Raw genomic sequence first — 23,552 nt, 5'->3', positions numbered from 1 at the left:
AGGCAGAATGGAAAAGGAGAGGGGGTAGCCTTAATAATAAAGGATGATGTAAGGAAAGTGGTGAGAAAGGATCTTGGCTCAGAGGATCAGGAATTAGAATCAGTATGGGTGGAAATAAGAAATAACAAGGGGCAGAAAACACTGATGGGAGTAGTTTATAGGCCCCCCAACAGTAGCTAAACAGTTGGACAGAGTATTAATCAAGAAATAAGAGGAGCTTGTAACAAAGGTAATGCAATAATCGTGGGAGACTTTAATCTTCATATAGACTGGACAAATCAAATTGGCAAAGGCAGTCTGGAGGACGAGTTCATGGAATGCATTTCAGACAGTTTCCTACAACAATACATCGTGGAAGCAATCAGGGAACAGGATATTTTAGATCTTGTATTATGTAATGAGACAGGGTTAATTAGTAATCTCACAGTAAAGGATCCTCTGGGGAAGAGTGATCATAATATGATAAAATTTCACACTGAGTTTGAGAGCGACATACCTAAGTGCGAAATCAGAGTCTTAAACATAAATAAAGCCAATTACATAGGTATGAGGGGTGAGTTGGCTAAGGTAGATTGGGAAATTAAATTAAAAGGTATGATGGTAAATAAGCAATGACAAGCATTTGAAGAAATATTTCAATATTCTCAAAGAATATACATTCCATTGAGAAATAAAAACTCCAAGGGCAAAGTGATCCACCCATGGCTAACTAAAAAAGTTAAGGATAGTATTAGATTAAAGGAAGAGGCATATAATGTTGCAAAGAAGAATAGTAAGCCTGAGGATTGGGAGAGTTTTAGAATCCAGCAAAGGATGTCCAAAAAATTGAAACAAAAGGGCGAAAGTAGAATATGAAAGTAAACTAGCGAGTAATATAAAAACAGATTGTAAGAGCTTCTACAAGTAAAAAGGAAGAGAGTAGCAAAAGTAAATGTTGGTCCCTTAGAGGCTGAGACAGGAGAAATTATAATGGGGAATCAGGAAATGGCAAATGCCTTAAACAAATATTTTGTATCTGTCTTCACAGTAGAAGACACAAAAAGCATACCAAAAATAGTAGGGAACCAAGGGGTAAATGAGAGTGAGAAACTTAAAACAATAATAACAGTAGAGAAAAAGTACTGTACAAACTAATGGGACTAAATGCCGGCAAATCCCCTGGACCTTATGACCTACATCCTAGGGTTTTAAAAGAGGTGGCTGTCGAGATAGTGGATGTATTGGTTATGATCTTTCAGAATTCTCTAGATTCTGGAATGATCCCAGCGGATTGGAAGGTAGCAAATGAAACCCCTATGCAAGAAAGGAGGGAGAGAGAAAGCAGGGAACTACAGGCCAGTTAGCCTGACATCAGTCGTCAGAAAAATGCTGGAATCCATTATTAAGGAAGTGGTAACAGGGCACTTCTGAAAATGATAATATGATTAGGCAGAGTCAACATGGTTTTATGAAAGGGAAATCGTGTTTGACAAATTTATTAGAATTTTTTGAGGATGTAACTCAGGGTAGATAAAGGGGAACTAATTAATGGATGTAGTAAATTTGGATTTTCAAAAGGCATTTGATAAGGTGCCACACGAGAGGTTGTTACACAAGATAAGGGCTCATGGGGTTGGGGGTAATATATTAGCATGGATAGAGGCTGGGTTAACAGACAGAAAACAGAGAGTAGGGATAAACGGGTCATTTTCAGGTTGGCAGGCTGTAACTAGTCGGGTGCCACAAGGATCGGTGCTTGGGCCTTAGCTATTTACAATCTATATTAATGACTTAAATGAAGAGACCGAGTGTAATGTATCCAAGTTTGCTGATGATATAAAGCTAGGTGGAAAGTAAACTGTGAGGAGGATGCAAAGTGTCTGTAAAGGGATATAGACAAGTTAAGTGAGTGGGCAAGAAGGTGGCAGATGGAGTATAATGTGGGGAAATGAGAGGTTATTCACTTTGGTAGGAAGAATAGAAAAACAGCATTTTTTAAATGATGAGAAACTATTAAAGGTTGGTGTTCAGAGAGACTTGGGTGTCCTGGTACAAGAAACACAAAAAGTTCGCATGCAGGTACAGCAGGCAATTAGGAAGGCAGATGGCATGTTGGCCTTTATTGCAAGGGGATTGGAGTGCAAGAGTAAGGAAGTCTTACTACAATTGTACAGGGCTTTGGTGAGACCTCACCTGGAATAGAGTGTACAGTTTTGGTCTCCTTATCCAAGGAAGGATATACTTGCCTTAGAGGCGATTATGACGAAGGTTCACTAGATTAATTCCTGGGATGAGAGTGTTGTCCTACGAGGAGAGATTGAGTAGAATTGGCCTATTCTACTCAATCAATTGGCCTATTCTATCTGGAGTTTAGAAGAATGAGAGGTGATCTCATTGAAACACATAAGATATTGAGGGGACTTGCCAGGGTAGATGCTGAGAGGCTGTTTCCCCTGGCTGGAGAGTCTAGAACTAGGGGTCATAGTCTCAGATAAGGGTTCGGCCATTTAACATTGAGATGAGGAGAAATTTCTTCACTCAGAGGTTTGTGAATCTTTGGAATTCTCTACCCCAGAGGGCTGTGGATGTTCAGTCGCTGAGTATATTCAAGGCTAGGATTTTTGGACTCGAGGAGAATGAAGGGATATGAGGATCGGGCAGGAAAGTGGCATTGAGGTCGAAGATCAGCCATGATCTCATTGAATGGCGGACCAGGCTCGAGGTGATGTATGGCCTAATTCTGCTCCTATTTCTTATGTTCTTACGTTTTAACAAAAATCTTTCAATCTTAGTTTTGAAATTTTCAATTGACCCAGCATCAACAGCTTTTTGGGGGAGAGAGTTCAGATTGCGTGAAGAAATGTTTTCTGACATCACCCTTGAACAGCCTAGCTCTAATTTTAAGGTCTTGTCCCCTTGTTCTGAACTCCCCCACCAGTGTAAAGAGTTTCTCTCTGTCTACCCTATCAAGTCCTTTAATCATCTTAAAAGGTCAATTAGATCATTCCTTAATCTCCTATATTCATGGCAATACAAGCCTAATCCATGCAACCTGTCCTCATAATTTTACCCTTCTAGCCCCAGTGTCATTCTGGTGAATCTGCGCTGCACTCCCTCCAAGGCCAACATATCCTTCCTGGGATGCGGTGCCCAGAACTGAATGCAGAACTCCAGATGGGGTCTAACCAGAGCTCCGTACAGCTGTAACTTAACTTCCACCCCTTTGTATTCCAGCCCCCCTGAGATAAAGGTCAACATTCCAATAGCCTATTTAACTATTTTTTGTACCTGTCCACTAGCTTTTAATGATTTCTGTACTTGGACCCCTAAATCTCTCTCCTCATCCACAGTTCCTAGCTTCTCACCCTTTAGAAAATACTCCGATTTATTTTTAGGTCTAAAGTGGATGACTACACACTTTCCCATATTGAACTCCATCTGCCACAGTTTTGCACACTCATTTAATCTATCAATATCCTTTTGCAACTTTTTGCTCCCATCTACACTATTTACCCTGCCAACTAACTTAGTGTCATCAGCAAACTTATATATATGTGCCTCTCTATTCCTTCAACTAAGTCATTTACAAATATAATGAAAAGCTGAGGCCCCAGTACAGATCCTTGGCGGACACAACTAGTCACATCCTGCCAATTTGAGTACATACCCATTGTCCCTACTCTTTGTCTCCTACCTTCTAACCCATTCCCTATCCAAGCCAATAGTTTGCCTCCAGTTCCATGTGCTCTCATCTTTGTTAACAGTCTCTTATGTGAAACCTTATCAATTGCCTTCTGGAAGTCCATATAAATAACATCCATAGACACTCCCTTATCTACTACATTAGTTGCCACCTCAAAAAATTCAACGAGGTTCTTTAGACTTGACTTACCCTTTACAAACCCATGCTGGCTCTCTCTGATCAGCTCATATTTGACCAAATGCCACTAATAACAGATTTTAACAACTTCCCCACAACTGGTGTTAGACTCGTAGGCCTATAATTTCCAAGTTTATCCTTCCTACCCTTCTTAAATAGTGGAGTGACATTCGCAGTTTTCGAATCCAAGGGGACAATTCCTGAATCGAGAGAGTTTTGGAAGATCATGACTAACGCATCAACAATTTCCTCACCTACTTCTTATAATTCCCTGGGGTGGAAATGATCGGGTCCCGGAGATTTGTCTATCTTTAATCTCATTAGTTTCTCCATCAGCATTTTTTTACGTATATTGATTCTAGTTAGTTCCTCCCCTTGATTTATTTTTATTTTTTCTTGTATCTCTGGTACTTTATCCTCATCCTCTGCTGTGAAGACCGATACAATGTAGCTATTTAGTAAGTCTGTCGTTTCCTGATTTCCAATTATAATATCACCCGTGTCTGTCATCAAAGAGCCCACATTACTCTTAGCCACCCTCATTCTCTTAATATATTTGTAAAAACCTTTAGTCTTGTTTTTGATATCCCTCGCAAGCTTTTTCTCTTATTCCCTTTTTGTTGCTCTTACCATTTTTTTGTATCCCATTGCTGTTCTTTATATCTCTCCCAATCCGTGGGATCTCTATTGTTCTTTACCTTCGTATAAGTCCTTTCTTTTAGTTTTATACTATCTCTCACTTTCCTTGTTGACCAAGGTTGTTTAATTGCACACTTAGAGCTCTTGCCCTTTAGGGATATGTACAGGTCTAGTATTCTACCAAATATTTTTTTCAACACCTCTCACTGTTCCTCCGTAGTTATATTCATTAATAGTTCTGCCCAATCTATTGTGGTCAATTCCTGCCTCATCCCCCCCAAAGTCAGCATTACCTAAATTGTTTTAAAGAAGACTAAAATAACGGGCTGCATATTGTGACACCACTATACCCAGCCAGAATGGAGATGATTGGGCAATTCCCCTGTCAATCACGGCTGGAGACCGCACTGTTGTAAGTGATTGGGATTGATTTTACATACATAATTTGTATTATGTAACTATCCTCCACTGACTGCATTTTGTTGGAGAAATCACCATGCTTTTCATGGGAGAAGTTGCTACAGTTTCGGTCATGAGTTCAGTTTGCTGTAATTCATTTAAATAGACTCTGTAAATAAACTTTGTTTGCTTTGCGGTTTTGCTGAGTAAATAGACTTTATTTGCTGTAAAATATACTGTTTGCTGTAAGTCTTGCCGTAAGTCCCGCCCCACCTCCAACTCATTGGCTGACACAGTGTTGTCAACAGATCTTCTGAAAACAATGGACTTAGAATGAAACCCTTGCTTTCTTGGTAAAGAACACAGCTATCAGACTGACTGAATTCAAGGAGTTTCTCTTTCTTTCAAAAACTACTTTCTTTCTGGTATAAACTGTCTCATTGTATGTCAAATTAAATTCTTTAAGGTTAGAAAATAACTACAGTGTCAAACCTAATATTGAATTCTATCATTTTATGGTCACTGTTAGCTGGGTGTTCCCTTACTATTAGATAATTGACTAATTCAGGCTTATTACTCATTACTAAATTGAAGATGGCTTGTTCTCTTGGTTCAAGAACATATTGTTCCAGAAGACTGTCTCGACTACACTCAAGAAATTTGCTGCCTTTGGGATTCGAGGTGTTTTGCTTCCCCCAGTCTATGTGAAAATGAAAGTCTCCCATTATAACTACCCTGTTTTTGCAACAAGCTTCTCTGATCTCCACGTTTATGTGTCCTACTACTTTATCACTGCTATCTGGAGGTCTATAAACAACTCTGACCTAAGTCTGTATCCTTTTCTATTCCTCAATTTAATAAGACAATCATGCCTATTTCTCTTGGAAGATAGACTGTCCCTTTTGATCCTGTAGTATTCTTTTTGATACATCATTTTGCTTTATAGGTTTACTGTGGCGTATTTCTTTTTATTGAGAAACCAAGTGAAGGGCCAAGGCAGATAGTGAAGGATGCGATCAAGATTAAAAGAATGAGAAAAACAAAGTAAATCAGTAAGTTGCAATTAGGGATGCCAAGTTTACCACTGAGGGATGCAAGGAGTTTTGAGATCTTAGGGAAGGATGGGTTATAGTAGGAGACTGTACAGTGAGTCCTGATTTCAATGCAATGAGGATGTATGGAGCACCAGATGATGTGGGAAGGTATGTTTGCAGCTTAGGAGAAACCGGTAAGTGGGGGAAAGGTGTAGAGAGAGATGGAGAGGCCAAGATATAACTCCATATTTCTTTAAAGATAGCACAGAACAAAGAAAATTAAAAATAAGTATTATCCAACTTAGACACAGCTATCAGTCAACCCTATTAATTAAAGGATGTCAATTATATTGGATGTTTGTATTTGAATTGAATGCCTTGACTCTTGTTTTAACTACTTTGAATGCTATATGATTCCTGGAAATTTACAGGTATCCAGACATCTATCAAGGACACTGCTCTGGACAAAATAATTGCTAGAACTCTGCACTTATAGGATATTATCATATTAACTCTGTTTGTTCCATAAGAACAACCTACAGATGCATAACTCTACCTAGGTAATGTCCTATGGTCTACTGGACCATGGTGTGCATTCTCTTCAGTATGAGAAAACAGCTAACAGTACCTAATTTTAACCCCATGTGTAATGCTCAGCAACAAAGAATCCATTAAATAACCCACCATAGAGAAAAAGGATTGTGTGCTGTTTGCTGAGATGCTGGCAGAAAATTCTTCTTTTTACTTATTAAACACAGGAGGAAACAAAAAAAATTGCCTTTTGGATACAATTAGTATAAAGCTAACTGATATGGATCCATGTTTAGGCCTAGAAACATCAGGAAGGTTCAAATTACATGAACAAGGAACTGGGCTGGTCAACAAATGAATTGAGAAAATCTCTTATGGAGGAGCCATCAATAAAATAAGATTGTGTTCTGTCATTTTTTGGGGGGGCTTCACACATTATCATTTTAAAAAGAAGACAAGTCGCACTTGATGGGCTAACGTGGGCCACAGTGCACAAGACCAGGTGGTCAGGTGAGCAGAAAAGAGGCAAATGCAATTCAATCTGGAGAAGTGTGAGATAATGCATTTGGGGAGGGCAAACAAGGCAAGGGAGTACACAATAAATGGAAGGATATTGACAGGTGTAGAGGAACGGAGGGACCTTGGAGTGCATGTCCACAGATCCCTGAAGGTAGCAGGACAGGTAGATAAGATGATTAAAGGGATACTTTCCTGTATTAACCGAGGCATAGAATATAAGAGCAGGGAGGTTATGCTAGAACTGTATAAAACTCTCGTTAGGCCACAACTTGAGTACTGCGTACAGTTCTGGTGACATTACGGGAAAGATGTGATTGCACTAGAGAGGGTACAGAGGAGATTTACGAGGATGTTGCCAGGACTGGAGAATTTTAGCTATGTGGAAAGATTGGATAGGCTGGGTTGTTCTCTTTGGAACAGAGGAGGCCGAGGGGAGATTTAATTGAGGTGTATAAAATTATGAGGGGCCTAGATCGAGTGGATAGGAAGGACCTATTTCCCCTAGCAGAGGGGTCAATAACCAGAGAGGCATAGATTTAAAGTAATTGGTAGAAGGATTAGAGGGGAGCTGAGGAAAAATGTTTTCACCCAGAGGGTGGTGGGGGTTTGGAACTCACTGTCTGGAAGGGTGGTAGAGGCAGAAACCTTCATTGCATTTAAAAGGTGCTTGAAGTGCCATAACCTACAAGGCTACAGACCAAGAGCTGGAAAGTGGGATTAGACTGGATGGCTCTTTTTTGGCCAGCACAGACACGATAGGCCGAATGGCCTCCTTCTGTGCCATAAATTTCTATGATTTCTAAGGCCACATTTGGGATGGGACATAGACGAGAGTGCTAACAAAGCTTGAGTTTAACTCTTGCAAGAGTTTTCTTGTTTTCTTCACCCATCACATTAACAAAATTCATTCTGTGTAATATCTATGTAAGCAGCTCAAAATTGTCAATGAAAGTGAAAACTCAGTAAATATTAAGTTACTTGGTTTTGAGACGGTATTTCTGGTTGTAAGAGTTGCGATCACAGTAGTGGGTGCAGCAGCAGCATCTAGGAGAAGGAGATATACTTTAGAAAATGTTTTTAAAGTTGCACCGAAAACACACAGTGCACAAACAACACAAGAAAAGAAGGTCCATTCATACCATTTCATTTTCATTTGTCAATTATAACTGAAATTTTGAAGCCCAATCATCTTAAAACAACCTCTTGAACATTATGCGCTGGTCTGATATTACATCATTCTGTACGGATGATGTTCTTAGCGCAATTCTGTTTCAAACGTTGGACAAATATCAACATGATTCAGGTATGCTTAATATCAAAACTTTCTATTCATATGTAACATAAATACTGGCTATGTTAAAGGTGAATTATGAACCATCTGAGGGAGCATTTTGTTTGCAAGCAAAATTTAAGCTTTGTACTTGGAAGGATGCAAGTACAAAGAGGGAAAACAACTTAACTCACAAAGAATCATAGAACCTTATAGCACAGAAGGAGGCCATTCGGCCCATCATGCCTTTGCTGGCTCTTTGAAAGAACTATCCAATTAGTCCCATTCTCCTGCTCTTTACCCATGGCCCTTCAAATTTTTCCTTTCCAAGTATATATCTAATTCCATTTTGAAAGTTACTATTGAATCTGCATCCACCACTCTTTCAGGCAGTACATTCCAGATCATTGGATATCCATTACATCTAGTAGATGCTGCCCATCTTATTTCCCAGTAATCAGCAGTTAATTATTTCTTAATAAACTTGCAAGGATTGTAACGCATACTTAATCATTCAATGCGGTTGTAATCATTGGGACAGATTACACTTGTCATTGATCCATCCAAAAAGCAAACTAAAACACAATTAAACCACCCCATGAACTTCACACTACAAACCACAACATGTAATAAAACCCATAGGAATGACTTTAAGGCATTAATCTGAAATTAGGGTTCAGGTGATAGAAACAGCTGTAGCAATCTATGTCATCTGAAACCTTCAGCAGCTATAATAAGAAGATTTATATTGATTTATTCATAGTCAATAAATATTCAAATTTGATATATTTAAATGACTGTATTGTTGGCTTGTATCATGTTTATACCCATTTTAAATCAAGCTAAAATTGGAACAATGACTTGACACCTTTGATGAAACTCTAAGCATAAGAATATGAAGTTGTAAATTCTGGGGGTTAAATTGGATAGGGCCTGAAACCGGGCGTCGGTATCATGATCCACAATTAACCCGAGTCCAGCCTTAGCACTCACCTGAAAGCAGCGTTGCCACAAGGATTGAATGACATTCACACTTTTCACCAACAAGGGGAGCCCCAATCTCTTAAAGGCAGGCTGTCTCTCTGATAGCCTGCCAAACTCTCTTAAAGGTAGCCGGTACCTGTTATTTGCTAAAAATAACAGTCTGCTGTCTGAATGGAGATCAGACAGTGCACATGTAAGACACAGATGCAGGTCCCATCCCTATGTTTACACATTGATGAGTTATATTAAAACATTGAATAAAATCCCACATCCTCCAATCTGCACGCCAGACCTCACCAATCTGCTGATCTGACTTTGTACCAGGCCTGCGAGAGTGCATGCACCAAGGTTCTCTGCTGATGCAGTAGAGGCCTTGGTGCAAGAGGTGGACAGAAGGAGGGTCATCCTATATCCAGGAGGTGTGGGGGGGGAGGGGGGCAAGAGGCCCTCCAGACATATGCCCAAAAGGCAGTGGGAGGCAGCAGGGGACGCAGTCAATGCCAGGCGCACAGCACCACAAACCTGGATGCAGTGCAGGAAGAGGTTCAATGCCTTGACACAAGTGGTCAAGGTGAGTGAGGCCAACCATCAAGTGGCACCACCTACCAACTACACCACTAGTTGCATCCACTGCTCCACACACTACACCCCCCATCACCCACATTCCAACAGGCTCTTACCATCAGTACTCAACTCTGTCAATCAGATGCCTCCTCTCACCATTACACATTACCACTGTTGCAAGCCACCCACCCACAACTCACAGGCCACACACACTGGCAGCTATTCAACCACGACAGGCACATCACCCAGACACCTGCTTTCTTGCAGGAGAGGGTGGCACATAACAGGAGGCAGCAAGTGGCAGTGGCATTTAGCCCCTTGAGCCTGTTCCGCCATTCAATGAGATCATGGTGGACCTGTGACCTAACTCCATATACCCTTGGTTCACAGAAATCTATCAATCTCAGATTTAACATTCACAAGTGAGCTAGCATCAACTGCCGTTTGCAGAAGAGCGTTCCAAACTTCTCCCACTCTTTGCTGTAGAAGCGTTTCCTAACTTCACTCCTACACGTCCTGGATCTAAATGTTAGACTATGTCCCTTAGTCCTGGTATTCAAGTATAGGAGACCTCCAAAAACAGGTACAAATGTATCGGCAGCCAAAAGCAATAATCCAGCCACTAACCTGTAAATCTTGCATGGTCCCTTTAAATAGTGCTGGTGGGGGGTCCTCCAGGCACTCGAAGACACGTTCAGATGGTCACGGTTAGGACTGTGCATTGAGTGGAGTGTTAAGACCCAAAATGGTGTCTATCACTTTTAATCAGTGTTGCACACTGATTGTACCCATTTTCTCCTTACTTTACATACTGCTGGCATTCATTATTTGTGTATGTGCTAAACCCTTTACCAAGATGACATCCGGTGCACGTCACGCTAGAAGCGTGCGTGTGCATCCTAGACACCATCTTGGATGTTCGGGAGGCCGCGTAGCGCCGAAACAATGGGTGCTGGAAGGCCCAATTTAGTGTCCATGTTCTTTATAAACACACGTACCATTTTGCTACAAATAGCACACAGAAGGAACCTTTCCCCTCCCCTGCATCTCCCCCCCCTCCCCCATATCTTAGGCATCACCAGGTAATGCAGTTGCAGTGGGGAGGGGTGGTTGTGTGAAACTGTGGGGCAATTCTGATGAGATGGGCAATCCTCTTTAAATTGTGCTCCTGACGGAGCTTTGGGGTCGCTCCCAGGCTGCCCCAGAAGTTCCACCCAGCTCACCTCTGATAGATCCAGCAGATCCCATGTCTGCTGAGTGCAGGGTGACTTCCATTGTGAGTCTCCTGAAAGACTCAATAGTGAGGTCCTGAAAGGTAACTGATGCCAGAGGAGCCGATTTACCTTATCATCTCCAGGTTGCCAGCAACAAAGTGGGGCACGGTCCTCTGCTGTGCCCCTGTCTCCCCCGAAGTCCTTGGGATTTGGGAAGGGGTCATGGGGAGGCCAAAATGACGGAGCGGATGTCCCGCCCTGACCCACATTTGCCCCCTCCCCACGGTCTGCATAAGTTTTAGTAGAGAGTGAGTCAGGGTTTTACCATAACAAGAACGGCACACACATCTCAGGGATTCCTGTGCGCACTGAAGAGCTCCACTTAAAAATTTGCTCTCTGCTGCACCCTTTCTCCCAACCTCCTCGGAACCATGCTGGGTAAGGTCAGGTCTATCTCAGTGAATGTGATCATTCCAACAATAGCAATAGGCTGCACATGGTGTTTGTTTATCCCTATATAAATAAACGAACAATGAGTGACAACCATCAAAATATTACTGCGTACCTTTTAATTTCTGACAGTACACAGGAAAATCACACAAGTAGAATTATAAGAGTGCATTCACACTACAAGTTTAGCATTGGTGGGAAGTGATTTCTGACTTTGCACCGATGCTAAAGCTTGCTTTTGTAAATCAGGTGCTAAGGCCCAAACTGACTCTGAAGAGATGTAGAGTGAGACTACCTCCTCCAGTGAGTCTCCAGGTTGGGCCCTGACTCTGGAATCAGGCTGCATTTACACCAGTTCAAAACCGACTCTACAGTTGCAGATTAATTGCACCCTTAATCTACATGGGAAGGTTTTGGTAAAGGACCAAACGGTGTAGGTTTTCCCACTATGGGCCAGCCGCTGAGTAGGAAAGGCTAATTGGATGACATCAGTGCAGATGTTGGTGGACCCATTTACTGATGTTCGCCTCTGGAGATTTAAGGCCAAATCGAACCCAAATGATGACCAGCAACAATCACACAAGCCTAAAATCTCCAGCAAGTAGAACTGTTTTGTGTTCACAGAGGAAGTTGCACTGAATTTGGCAAATTTTGCACAAAACCGGAAATTAGACTACCTGTGAGAAAATAGGAAGATTGACCTCACAGCTGGACTGTGAGGTATGTCGAACAAAAGTTTGTGTTTGGTGTTACTATCATCACGTTCTTTTCCAATGCTACATGTAAATTTATAGGAGTACATGGGTAGTTGCTCAGCTCAGGTCAACTCTGTGCTGACTTTCCTTGTCAATATTTCAGAATGTATTATTTATTTTCATTACTATGTGTAGAATTTTACAAAAGGTTCTTGTCACCAAGTATAAAATTCAGCTGAAAACTGTTAAAAGCAGGGAAATAAGGACGACTGGCCAATCAAGTCCACACCTTTCATGGATAATGTGCAATCCACTCTATGGTTGCCTGTACAGCACACATTCAATCTGCTGAAAGTACTGTATAAATGCTCCCTGATCTCAAAAGGTTACGAAGCAAAACTTGAACATGTTTGTTGTGAGATGTTGGAAACATCATGAATATGTGGATTCTTTGGAAATCCAATAAATCACTGGTTAGACCACAGCTGGAATGCACTGTCTGAAAGGGTGGTGGAAAAAGATTCAACAGTAACTTTCAAAAGGGAATTGGATAAATATTTGAAGGGAAAACATTTACAGGGCTATGGGGGAAAGAGCAGGGGAATGGGACTAATTGGCTAACTCTTGCAAAGAGCTAGCACAGGCACCTCTTCCTCACATCAAATATGACACAAGCCACAGGTGCTTCACATTTTCAAAAGGGTAATGTTTCCCCTTTAAAAGTTCACACTTATGTGACCAAAGCTGGCTAAATTAGTCAAATTTGGGATAGCTCAGTCCCTTGACAATACTGCATAAAAACTACTAAAAACGTACATATTCAGGAAGTCCTCCCTTACCTGAAGAGTTCACAGTCAAGGTGTGCACATCAGGAATAGTACTGGCAGTTGTGGCACTTAGGTTTGACAGTGTAGAAACTGAAACTAGCCAGAAGAGGTGACAAAAAATGAAATAACTACAGAAATATGTTAAGAAGACAGTAGACACCATGTAAGGTAATATGGTATATTTTCCTATTGACACTGTTTTGGAACATGTGGTCAACATGCTTCTACCAAATTCTTGTCCATAATATTTAATGCAGGTCTTAGAATTTTGCGGATAAATTTTAAATTGCTATCGGTGAGTACATTCGCCCGAAGCTCACAGGGTCCTTTTTAAATATACAGGTCACCCTCAGAACGGAAAAGGCTGTAAAAGCCTGAATGCTCACACATCATTTCGTAACGGTCGTGTAGAACATTGCAAATATTTTATTTGACTTCCATGACGTGGTTCAAAAAAGGACCAATTTTCCACTTTTGCAGCACGAAGTCTTATCCAACTGGAGTGTATGTTAGGACTTCATTTGTGCAAAATTGCTGATTTTTCCAACTATTCATTTTAATGAATGGAAAATCAGGAATAATGTATGGTAGCTTTGGCTTAGTTGGTAGCACTCTCGCCTCTGAGACAGAAGGTTCTGGGTTCAAGTCCCAATTGAGAGACTTGAGTGCAAAATCTATGCTGACACTTTAGTGCAGAACTGAGGGAGCGCTGCAGTGTCTTTTGGTTGAGAGGTTAAACCGTCTGCCCTCTCAAGTGGACATAAAAGATCCCACGGCACTATTTCGAAGAAGATCAAGGGTTTCCTGGCCAATATTTATCCCTCAACCGACAGCACTAAAACAAATTATCTGATCATTTAAACCATTCCTGTTTGTGGGAACTGGCTGTGCTCAAATTGGCTGCTGATTTTCCTACATAACAGTGACTATGGCCTAAATTTCATCAGTGACTATGGCCTAAATTTTAACAATGAAGCGGGATCTCAGCGGTGGGGGAGGGGTCAATAAACGGGTAGGAAACCTGGAAAAAATTTTGTGCGTGTTCCTGAGCGATCACAACTCAATTGAAGCCACTTAATTCAACTTCTGGGTTTTGCGTCCACAAGCTGTGCAGTGGGCGGACTGCACACCCACGTGACGCGATTTAAAGCCCATTATTTAAAGGACCTTTGCAACAATGCATTTTGAAGAAGAAAGGAGTAAGAAGCAGAATGGAACGTCATGAAGGAATCGCAGCACCCAGGTTCTCGGATGCCACCCTGGCGATACTTCTGGCTGCTGTGAGAAGCAGGAGGGAGGTGTTATACCCATCTGGCAGGAGGAAGAAACCTGGTTCTACCACCAAGAAGGCGTGGCTGAAGGTGGCAAAACAGGTAAGCAGCAGGAGCACGGTGCCCCAGTCGTGGCTGCAGTGCGGGAAGCGATTTGATGAATTAAACCAGGTCAGGAAAAGTGAGTACAGTTACTGATTCACCTGAATTCTGTGATCAACATTAGCCACCCTCACACAGCCCTGCGAAGCCTACTCCATGACATCATTCCTCACACCCACTTAAGGCTCAATGTCAAGTTACCTTCACTTTCTGTGCACTTCTCCATCCCCCAATTTGTGCACCCACCTCTCCCACTCACCCCAATCCTGATGCAATGTGATCAATCTGTCTGATAGTCATCTTCTGAGGCATCTCATTCATTGTCAGCTTGACCCAAAGCAATGCATCTATTGGGTGACCTCGTCACCCTCACTCACTCACACATCTGTACTTTCTCCACTTATAGGAGAAGAGAGCACAAAATGCACTGGAGAGGAGTGGGACTGGAGGGGGGCCTCCACAAATCGTGGCCCTTATAGAGGCGGGGGAGGAGGCCTTGGAAATTAACCGAACGGTGGAGTTCCTGGCCGTCGGGGATGCTGAGACTGGCACCCCGCAAACGTCTGGTAACAGAACTTTAACATCCCCTACACACATGAATTGATGTTATCAATGATTGACCTGTTGCACACCTCAGTATGCTCATCGCAACATTACTTCTGCAATGAATCTTAATATTGCTGTATGTTCTCTTCCAGGACCGTCAAGGAGTCAAGATATGAACAAGGGCGATTCGTCAGAGGAGCTCCCTGCCTCTGAGGGCGCACCGTCACATCTTAGTGAGCCATGCACCAGTGCAGATACTCACACCTCGGTGGGTCCTATTAGAGAGGTAGTTGGGTTGTCACCTGGTGAATCAACACACACAAGTGAGCACGAGCAGACACTGGTGTCAGGGGCAGAGGTGGAGAGTCCGCGTCGGTGGGCGCACTCCTCTCCAAGCTCCGTTGAGCTTGGCACAGAAGCTGAATTCTTTGAAATGGAGAATGATAGAGGTACAGATGCACCTTTGCGACGTAATGGAAGTCTTGCCACGCTCAGTCCCCACATTGACGCAGAGGATGGAGGAGTCTACCTCCAGCATTAGTGGACTGGTGGTGCAGGTAAGTGCGGGAATGTCTGTGAAGAAGAGAACGGCAGCCTTCATTGCGCTTCATGCATGGCTCACAAATGAATCCACTCAGACCCTGGCAATGGCTGTGTGGACTCAGGGCGAACATCATGCTGCCGCCTAAAACAGGCAGGAAGAAACATTAGCACTGGCCTTACAAGGCATCACACATGTCCTCCAAACTGTTGTCCAGCAGAGTGGTAGGAGTGATGTGGCCCTGACTCAGGAGAGGGATGATGGTTAAAGGGGACATGGAAGTGGATACTCCACTAAAAGCACCCCCACATCTCACCCTTGCCCCCCCTCAACCGGTACCCGCAATGCTGCCTCCTCTCCTGATGGCCGTCTGCCCCTGCACAGGTGCAGGTGGAGCAGTCTTTGGCGGGCCCTCACGGGCTCCAAAACCCAGAGGTCATTGGCCGAAAGCATCTAAGCAGTCCGGGCATGATTCTGAGCAACCTGCCACAACTCCTGCTGCAGCCACAGGGGATGCACCATGTAGGAGCTGTAGGAAGAGGAAGTTGAAGGTTTTGTAATCACCAAGGGAATGCACAAGGGAGTCTGACAGAATGTCATGTTTTTCATTTATATTTGTTTTTGGTTAAATGCACATTAAATGTTATGATTCTCACTACCACGTCTTGGCCATTCTGGAGTCCCTTTTGTGAAAGCGCCCTTACATGTGCTTCATCATGAACTGCGAGACTTGATGCCACCCTTGGGTGCATTTACAATGGGTGTATGTGTGATTTTAGGTCTGTTTTGTGCAAACGGAGATGGGGGGTGGTGCTGGTGTTGGTGGTCCGAGTACTTCTCCCTATGAGAAACTATCAAATATGAGTCACTCCCTGGCATCACGAGCAGCCAGGTGGGCCGCTGCTCTGCCGATGTTTCGCCCGTCATCCCCCTCCTCCTCCTCGTCTTCTTCAATGTTGATGTCAGGTGCGGCTGCTTCATCAGTGCAAGGGTCTTAATTCACCGTTAACCCTCTCTGTTGAGCTATGTTGTGCAGGACTCAACTCACAACCATTATTCTACACACCCTCGCTGGTGCGTACTGAAGGGCTCCCCCAGATCGATCCAGGCACCTGAAGCACATCTTCAGCATTCCTATGGCTTGTTCAATGCCAGACCTGGTGGTGATGTGACTGTCGTTGTATTGCAGCGTGCCTCGCTGGTGGGGTTCCTCACAGGTTTCATGAGCCACATCTGCAGGGGTACCCCTTGTCTCCGAGGAGTCAGCCCTTAAGTGTGTCTTGTATGTGGAACAGGGCCAGGATGTTGGATTCGCGCAGAGTGAAGAAATCATGGTAGCTGCCAGGAAATTTGGCACACACCTGCAGGAACCTATTCCGGTGGTCGCAAACCAGCTTCTCATGGATGGAGGTTAGTAAGACCATTCATAGCAAAACATCACCAGCTGGAAAATACACCCCATATTTTCAATCAAAAATGCAAGCAGAGGCAGTGAGGGGGGAAGTTTAACCTCCCCCTACCACCCCTCATCCTCAACAGGTGGAGGGGCAGTAAAAATGAAGAGCTCCTCTTACCTCCTCCATTGCAGCCCCGATCTGGCCAATCTTACATTGCAGATGTTGAGGACAATATGCAGATCACCCTCAGAAGGGGAAGGTTGTAAAAACCTGAATGCTCATTCCTCATATCACTACGGTCGTGTAGACCATTGCAAATATTTTATTTGATGATCATGCCGTGGTGCAAAAAAAGGGTAAATTTTCCACTTCTTCGGCGCAAAGTCTTATCCAAGTAGAGTGCACATTGGAGTTCACTTGTACAAAACACCTGATTTTTAATCTAATTATTTTAATGAATGGAAACTCAGGAACTTTGCATGGCAGCCTTGGCTCAGTCGGTTGCACTCTGGCCTTTGAGACAGAAGGTTCTGGGTTCAAGTCCCAATCCAGAGACTTGAGCACAAAATCTACGCTGACATTTCAGTGCAGTATTGAAGGAATGCTGCACTGTCTTTCCGCTGAGATGTGAAACTATCTGCCCTATCAGGTGGACGTAAAAGTTCCCAAGGTACTATTTCACGGAAGAGCAAGGGAGTGCTCCCCAGTGTCCTGGCCAATATTTATTCCTCCATCAACACCACTAAAACAGATTATCTGGTCATTTAACCCATTCCTGTTTGTGGGATCTTGCTGTGCCCACATTGGCTGCCATGTTTCCTACACTACAACAGTAACTACACTTCAGAAGTACTTCATTGGGTGTAAAGCACTCTGGGAAATCCTGAGGTAGTGAAAGGCGCTATATAAATGCAAGTCCTTTCTATGTACAATTCTCTTACACGCACTACTGGTAGGGAAGGCTTCAGATTGGAAGTGCGAAATTGGAAAATTAACTTAGAAATAAGGAGGACCAGAAAGAAAATCCTGCCATAGTCTAAATGTCAGGCTTGACTCAGTGGTCACACCCCCTTGACTCTGAGTCAGGAGGTCATGGGCTCAAGCCCCACTCCGGGACTTGAGCATATAATCTAGGCTGACGTTTCAGTGCAGGACTGAGGGAATGCTGCACTGTCGGAGATGCTGTCTTTTGAACAAGACGTTAATCCAAGACCTGTTCAGGTGGAGGTATAGAATCCCAAGGCACTATGTGAAGAAGAAATGGGGAGTTCCCCTGATCTCTTGGTCAACATCCATCCCTTGATTATATTATCATAATGTGGAGATGCCGGTGATGGACTGGGGTGGACAAATGTAAGGAATCTTACAACACCAGGTTATAGTCCAACAAATTTATTTTAAAATCACAAGCTTTCGAAGATTATCCCCTTCGTCAGGTGAATGAGTGAAAAGGTTCTCAAATCGCATATCTTATATTAGGCTGGGACAGCATCACACCAATCAAAAGGTGTCGTTGTTATTCAAACAGGCCAGTCACGGAGAACAGCACGTCCCAGTACACTGGATATACATCGTATCAATTACACAGACAGACAGAAAGAAACCCAAATGGCAGAGAGAGAGAGGGAATATTAAAAACATAATTTTTTTCCCCTTTTTGCTGGTGGGGTTACGTGTAGCGTGACATGAACCCAAGATCCCGGTTGAGGCCATCCTCATGGGTGCGGAACTTGGCTATCAACTTCTGCTCGACGATTTTGCGTTGTCGTGTGTCTCGAAGGCCGCCTTGGAGAACGCTTACCCGAAGATCGGTGGCTGAATGTCCTTGACTGCTAAAGTGTTCCCCGACTGGGAGGGAACTCTCCTGTCTGGCGATTGTTGCGCGGTGTCCGTTCATCCGTTGTCGCAGTGTCTGCATGGTCTCGCCAATGTACCATGCTCCGGGGCATCCTTTCCTGCAACGTATGAGGTAGACAACGTTGGCCGAGTCACAGGAGTATGAACCATGTACCTGGTGGGTGGTGTCCTCTCGTGTGATGGTGGTATCCGTGTCGATGATCTGGCATGTCTTGCAGAGGTTGCCGTGGCAGGGTTGTGTGGTGTCGTGGACGCTGTTCTCCTGAAAACTGGGTAACTTGCTGCGAACGATGGTCTGTTTGAGGTTGGGTGGCTGTTTAAAGGCGCGTAGTGGAGGCATGGGGATGGCCTTAGCGAGGTGTTCGTCGTCATCGATGACATGTTGAAGGCTGCGGAGAACATGGTGTAGTTTCTCCGCTCCGGGGAAGTACTGGACGACGAAGGGTACTCTGTTGGTTGCGTCCCGTGTTTGTCTTCTGAGGAGGTCTATGCGATTCTTCGCTGTGGCCCGTCGGAACTGTCGATCGATGAGTCGAGCGTCATATCCCGTTCTTACGAGGGCGCCTTTCAGCATCTGTAGGTGTCCATCACGTTCCTCCTCGTCTGAGCAGATCCTGTGTATTCGCAGGGCCTGTCCATAGGGGATGGCCTCTTTGACGTGGTTGGGGTGGAAGCTGGAAAAGTGGAGCATCGTGAGGTTGTCCGTGGGCTTGCGTTAGAGTGAGGTGCTGAGGTGCCCGTCTTTGATGGAGATTTGTGTGTCCAAGAAAGAAACCGATTCTGAGGAGTAGTCCATGGTGAGTTTGATGGTGGGATGGAACTTGTTGATGTTATCGTGTAGTGTCTTCACCACCAGCATAAAGGGGAAAAAAAATTATGTTTTTAATATTCCCTCTCTCTCTCTGCCATTTGGGTTTCTTTCTGTCTCTCTGTGTAATTGACACAATGTATATCCAGTGTACTGGTGAGAATGTCTAAGGAATGAGAATGTCTAAGTGGCAAAGTATGAGAATGTGTAAGTGGCAAAGTATAGAATGAGAATGTCTAAGTGGCAAAGTAGAAAAGTAGTAATAGGACAAGCAAGGGTTAATTAGAAGCTGCCTCGGTTAGAACAATGGGCCCCTTCAAGGCTAATAGTGAGATGAGTAACTCGTTAGATGTTGGGGTCTGCTTATGCTCATCATTGACATGTTGCCATTAGGGAGTAGGGAGTTTGGTGTAGGTGTCTTTGTATGGCTGGGTGATCAATAGAAATAATGAGCTTAGTGAAGCCAGAGACATTACAGGTTGGCTGATAAGGATGTGGGATGATTGGGGGAAAACATTCCAAGCTAGGAGATGAAGAGACATTCATCTATGTCTGTCACTGCGGCGTGATCAGCTAACTGTATTGTCCATGATTGGCCTGTAGTGAGGTAACCCCTCATGGCCAACCTATGCCAGGCTTATGATTGGTATTGACCCTCATGCTAACAATGTTCCAACCCGTATTGAGCTGTATAAACGTGTGTATTTTCTGTATGTTCTTTGTCTTGCTTTGCCAGCATAGGTGGGACTCTATCGGGAGTCCAGATCAATGCTGCAGACCAAGTTCCAAGTTCGACTCTAATAAAGTTATTGTTGAACTGCAACGGTGTGTTCGACTCAGAATTTGCTGAACCAGACTGAGGGGAAAGAATCGAGTTCATCACTGGGACGTGCTGTTCTCCGTGACTGGCCTGTTTGAATAACAACGACACCTTTTGATTGGTGTGATGGTGTCCCAGCCTAGTATAAGATATGCGATTTGAGAACCTTTTCACTCATTCACCTGACGAAGGGGATAATCTCCGAAAGCTTGTGATTTTAAAATAAATTTGTTGGCCTATAACCTGGTGTTGTAAGATTCCTTATATTATCATAAACAGATTAGTTTAGCTCGTCATTATTTCATTCCTCTTTGTGGGACCTTGCTGTATGCAAATTGGCTGCTGTATTTTCCTGCATAACAGTGACGACACTTCCATGGTAATTAATTGGCTGTGATGTGTTATTGAGACATTCTGCAATATAAATGCAAGTTCCTTTTTATTTTGAAAAGCTAGCCTTGCTGAAATATCATGGGGTAAATTTTAACCCCGAAGAAGGGGTGGGTTGGGGGCGGGTGGGCACTGAAAATTCACCGATTTTGGAGCAGGACTGCATCCCAGTTCCAACGTAGCGGCTTCCGGGTTTGACCCAGATGCGCCTGGGTGCACGCACGCTTCTGAAACCCGGCAGTCTGGTGCCGGTGGGATGATATTTAACGGGCCAATTGAGATACTTAAAGTACTTAAAGATGTTACATTTTTGTGGTTTGACCTACACAAACCATTTTAACTGGTTCTGAACATATCTCCCATGGACTCTGAAGCACACCATGGAAACGGAGGTGAGTTGCAGCGGCCCTCATTTGCACCTTTAATCCTGAGGTGTGCAACAGGCCAATCATTGATAACATCAATTCATGTTGTGTGTGAGGGATGTTAAAGTTCTGTCACTGGACGTTTGCGGGGTGCCAGTCTCGGCAACTCTAACAGCAAAGCATTCGACCGATCGACTGAGGTCCTCTGCCTCTGTCAGGGCCGCTATACGTGGTGGCCCCCCTCCAGTCAGACCCATCTCCGTTGCATTTTGGGCTCTCTTCTCCGACAAGGGGAGAAAGTACAGACCTGTGAGTGTGTGAAGGTGACAGGGTCACCCGATGGATACATTGCTTTGGGTCAGACGGACAATGAAATACATGCATCTGAGGGTGCGTATCAGACAGATTTACCACATTGCATCAGAAATAAGGTGAGTGGGAGTGGTGGGCTCACAAATGGGGCGGTGAGGAAGTGCACAGAATTTGAAGGTAAGCTGATACTGAGCCTTAAGTGGGTGTGAGGAGTGATGTGATGGAGTAGCCTTGGCAGGGCAGAGTTTGAGTGTGGTAATGGACACCACAGGATGTAGGTGAATCAGTAACTGTACTCACTTTACCTGGCCTGGTTAGGTCATTGAAGCACTTCCTGCATTGCACCCAGATCCTTGAGCCAGTGGTCCTGCTGCTCACCTCCTCTGCCGCATCGAGCCAGGCCTTCTTGGTGACAGAGGCAGGGCGCTTCCTCCTCTCAGCTGGGTATAGTGTTTCCCTCCTGCTCCTCACACTAGCCAATAGCAACTCCAGTGAAGAGTCAGTGAACTGGGGTGCTGGCCTCGTCCTTTGCTGCTCCATATCTTCAGATTTCTTCTTTATCCTTCAAAATCCATGGTTGCAATGGCCCTTTAAACATCCCAGCTCCCAGTTGCGCAGCTTGGAGATGCGAAACCTGTAAGTCACATTAAGGGACTTCAACTGAGTTGCGATTGCTCGAGAAAATCCACAACATTTTTTTCCGTGTTTCCCACAAGTGTATAGACGCCCCCCCCCCCGAGTATGTTAAAATTTATCCCCATAACTCTGAAAGCTTTATCTTACTTGTAAACATTCCAGTTGAGCTACGTGTGGTGGGAGTGTCCATGGCAGCTGTAGCATTTGGATTTGACACGACCAATGTGGTGGGAGAAACTAAACAAACAAAGGGTACAAAACCATAAACCTGTTGACAGGGATGTGGCAGAATGGTAGCATATAAATAACTGGATCAATCATAGAATCATACAGCACAGAAGGAGGCCATTCATCCCATCGTGCCTGTGCTGGCTCTTTGACAGAGCTACCCAATTAGTCCCACTACCCCAGAGACTGGCCAGTTAAAAAAGGTAATAACTACAAGCATTTGTTAAAATGACAGTAGACAGCAGACAGCACTAAGGTAATATGGTATATTTTCCGATTGGCACTGTTTTCGTACATGTGCTTGTATCAAAGTCTTGTCCATGACATTTAATGCAGATGTTAGATTTGTGCGGACAGAATGTTAGTAAGACCACCTTAACTATTCATAGCAAAACATCATCAGCTGGAAAATACACCCCATATTTTCAATCAACAATGCAAGCAGAGGCAGTGAGGGGGGAAGTTTAACCTCCCCCTACCACCCCTCATCCTCAACAGGTGGAGGGGCAGTAAAAATGGAGAGCTCCACTTACCTCCTCCATTGCAGCCCCGATCTGGCCAATCTTACATTGCAGATGTTGAGGACAATATGCAGATCACCCTCAGAAGGGGAAGGTTGTAAAAACCTGAATGCTCATTCCTCACCTGCCATCAGCAGAAGAAGAAGAGGAAGAAAAAGAAGAAGAAGGAGGAGGAAGAAGGAAGAAGGCAATAACGAACCCCCCCATCGGCAGAGCAGCAGCACACCTGGCTGCTCATGATGCTAGGGTGTCACTCATATTTGATAGATTCTCACAAGGAGATCTGCAAATTGAAGATAGTGAAGTACTCAGACCACCTGGAATGACCACCACCAACACCAACACCAACCCCCCACCCCCCCGACTGCTTGCACAAAACAGTCCTACAATCAAACATACACCCATTCTACACATGCCCAATGGGTGGCATCAAGTCTTGCCATTCATGATGAGGCACATGCAAGGATGCTTACACAAATGGGATTCAAGAATGGACAAGACGTGGCAGTGGTGGTGACAAGTATGACATTTATTGTGAATGTAACAAAAATCAACAAAAATTGATAAACATGACATTTTGTCAGACACCCTTGTGCATACCCTTGGTGATCACAAAACCTTCGCCTTCCTCTTCCTACTACTTCTACGGGGTGAATCCCTTGTGGTTTCAGCAGAGGTAGTGGCAGGTTTCTCAGGTCCCTGCCCTGTTTGCTGAGATGCTCTTAGCATGGGTTTTGGAGCCCATGAGGGCCCCGCGAAAAACTGTTCCACCT

At 44.0% G+C, this 23,552-nt stretch overlaps 1 protein-coding gene across 5 annotated transcripts in view; it reads right to left on the bottom strand.

The window, feature by feature from the left end:
• LOC137321167 (transmembrane protease serine 11B-like protein) overlaps window positions 1–23,552 on the bottom strand; it is a 119,443-nt gene that overhangs the window by 22,965 nt on the left and 72,926 nt on the right. For 2 of the 5 annotated variants that reach the window (XM_067983420.1, XM_067983421.1), the window contains exons 8-10: window positions 22,178–22,267; window positions 12,998–13,081; window positions 7,960–8,025 (exon numbers count right to left, since the gene is read on the bottom strand). In XM_067983420.1, the coding sequence (XP_067839521.1) occupies window positions 7,960–8,025; window positions 12,998–13,081; window positions 22,178–22,267 (240 nt within the window). The remainder of the gene's footprint in view (window positions 1–7,959; window positions 8,026–12,997; window positions 13,082–22,177; window positions 22,268–23,552) is intronic. The other 3 variants (XM_067983423.1, XM_067983424.1, XM_067983425.1) reach the window with 3 other exon arrangements.

This window comes from Heptranchias perlo, chromosome 4 (genome assembly GCF_035084215.1).
Source record: "Heptranchias perlo isolate sHepPer1 chromosome 4, sHepPer1.hap1, whole genome shotgun sequence".
NCBI classification, from domain to species: domain Eukaryota; kingdom Metazoa; phylum Chordata; class Chondrichthyes; order Hexanchiformes; family Hexanchidae; genus Heptranchias; species Heptranchias perlo.
Note: the sequence above shows the minus strand (reverse complement) of the source record. Positions and strands in the feature narration are given on the sequence as shown.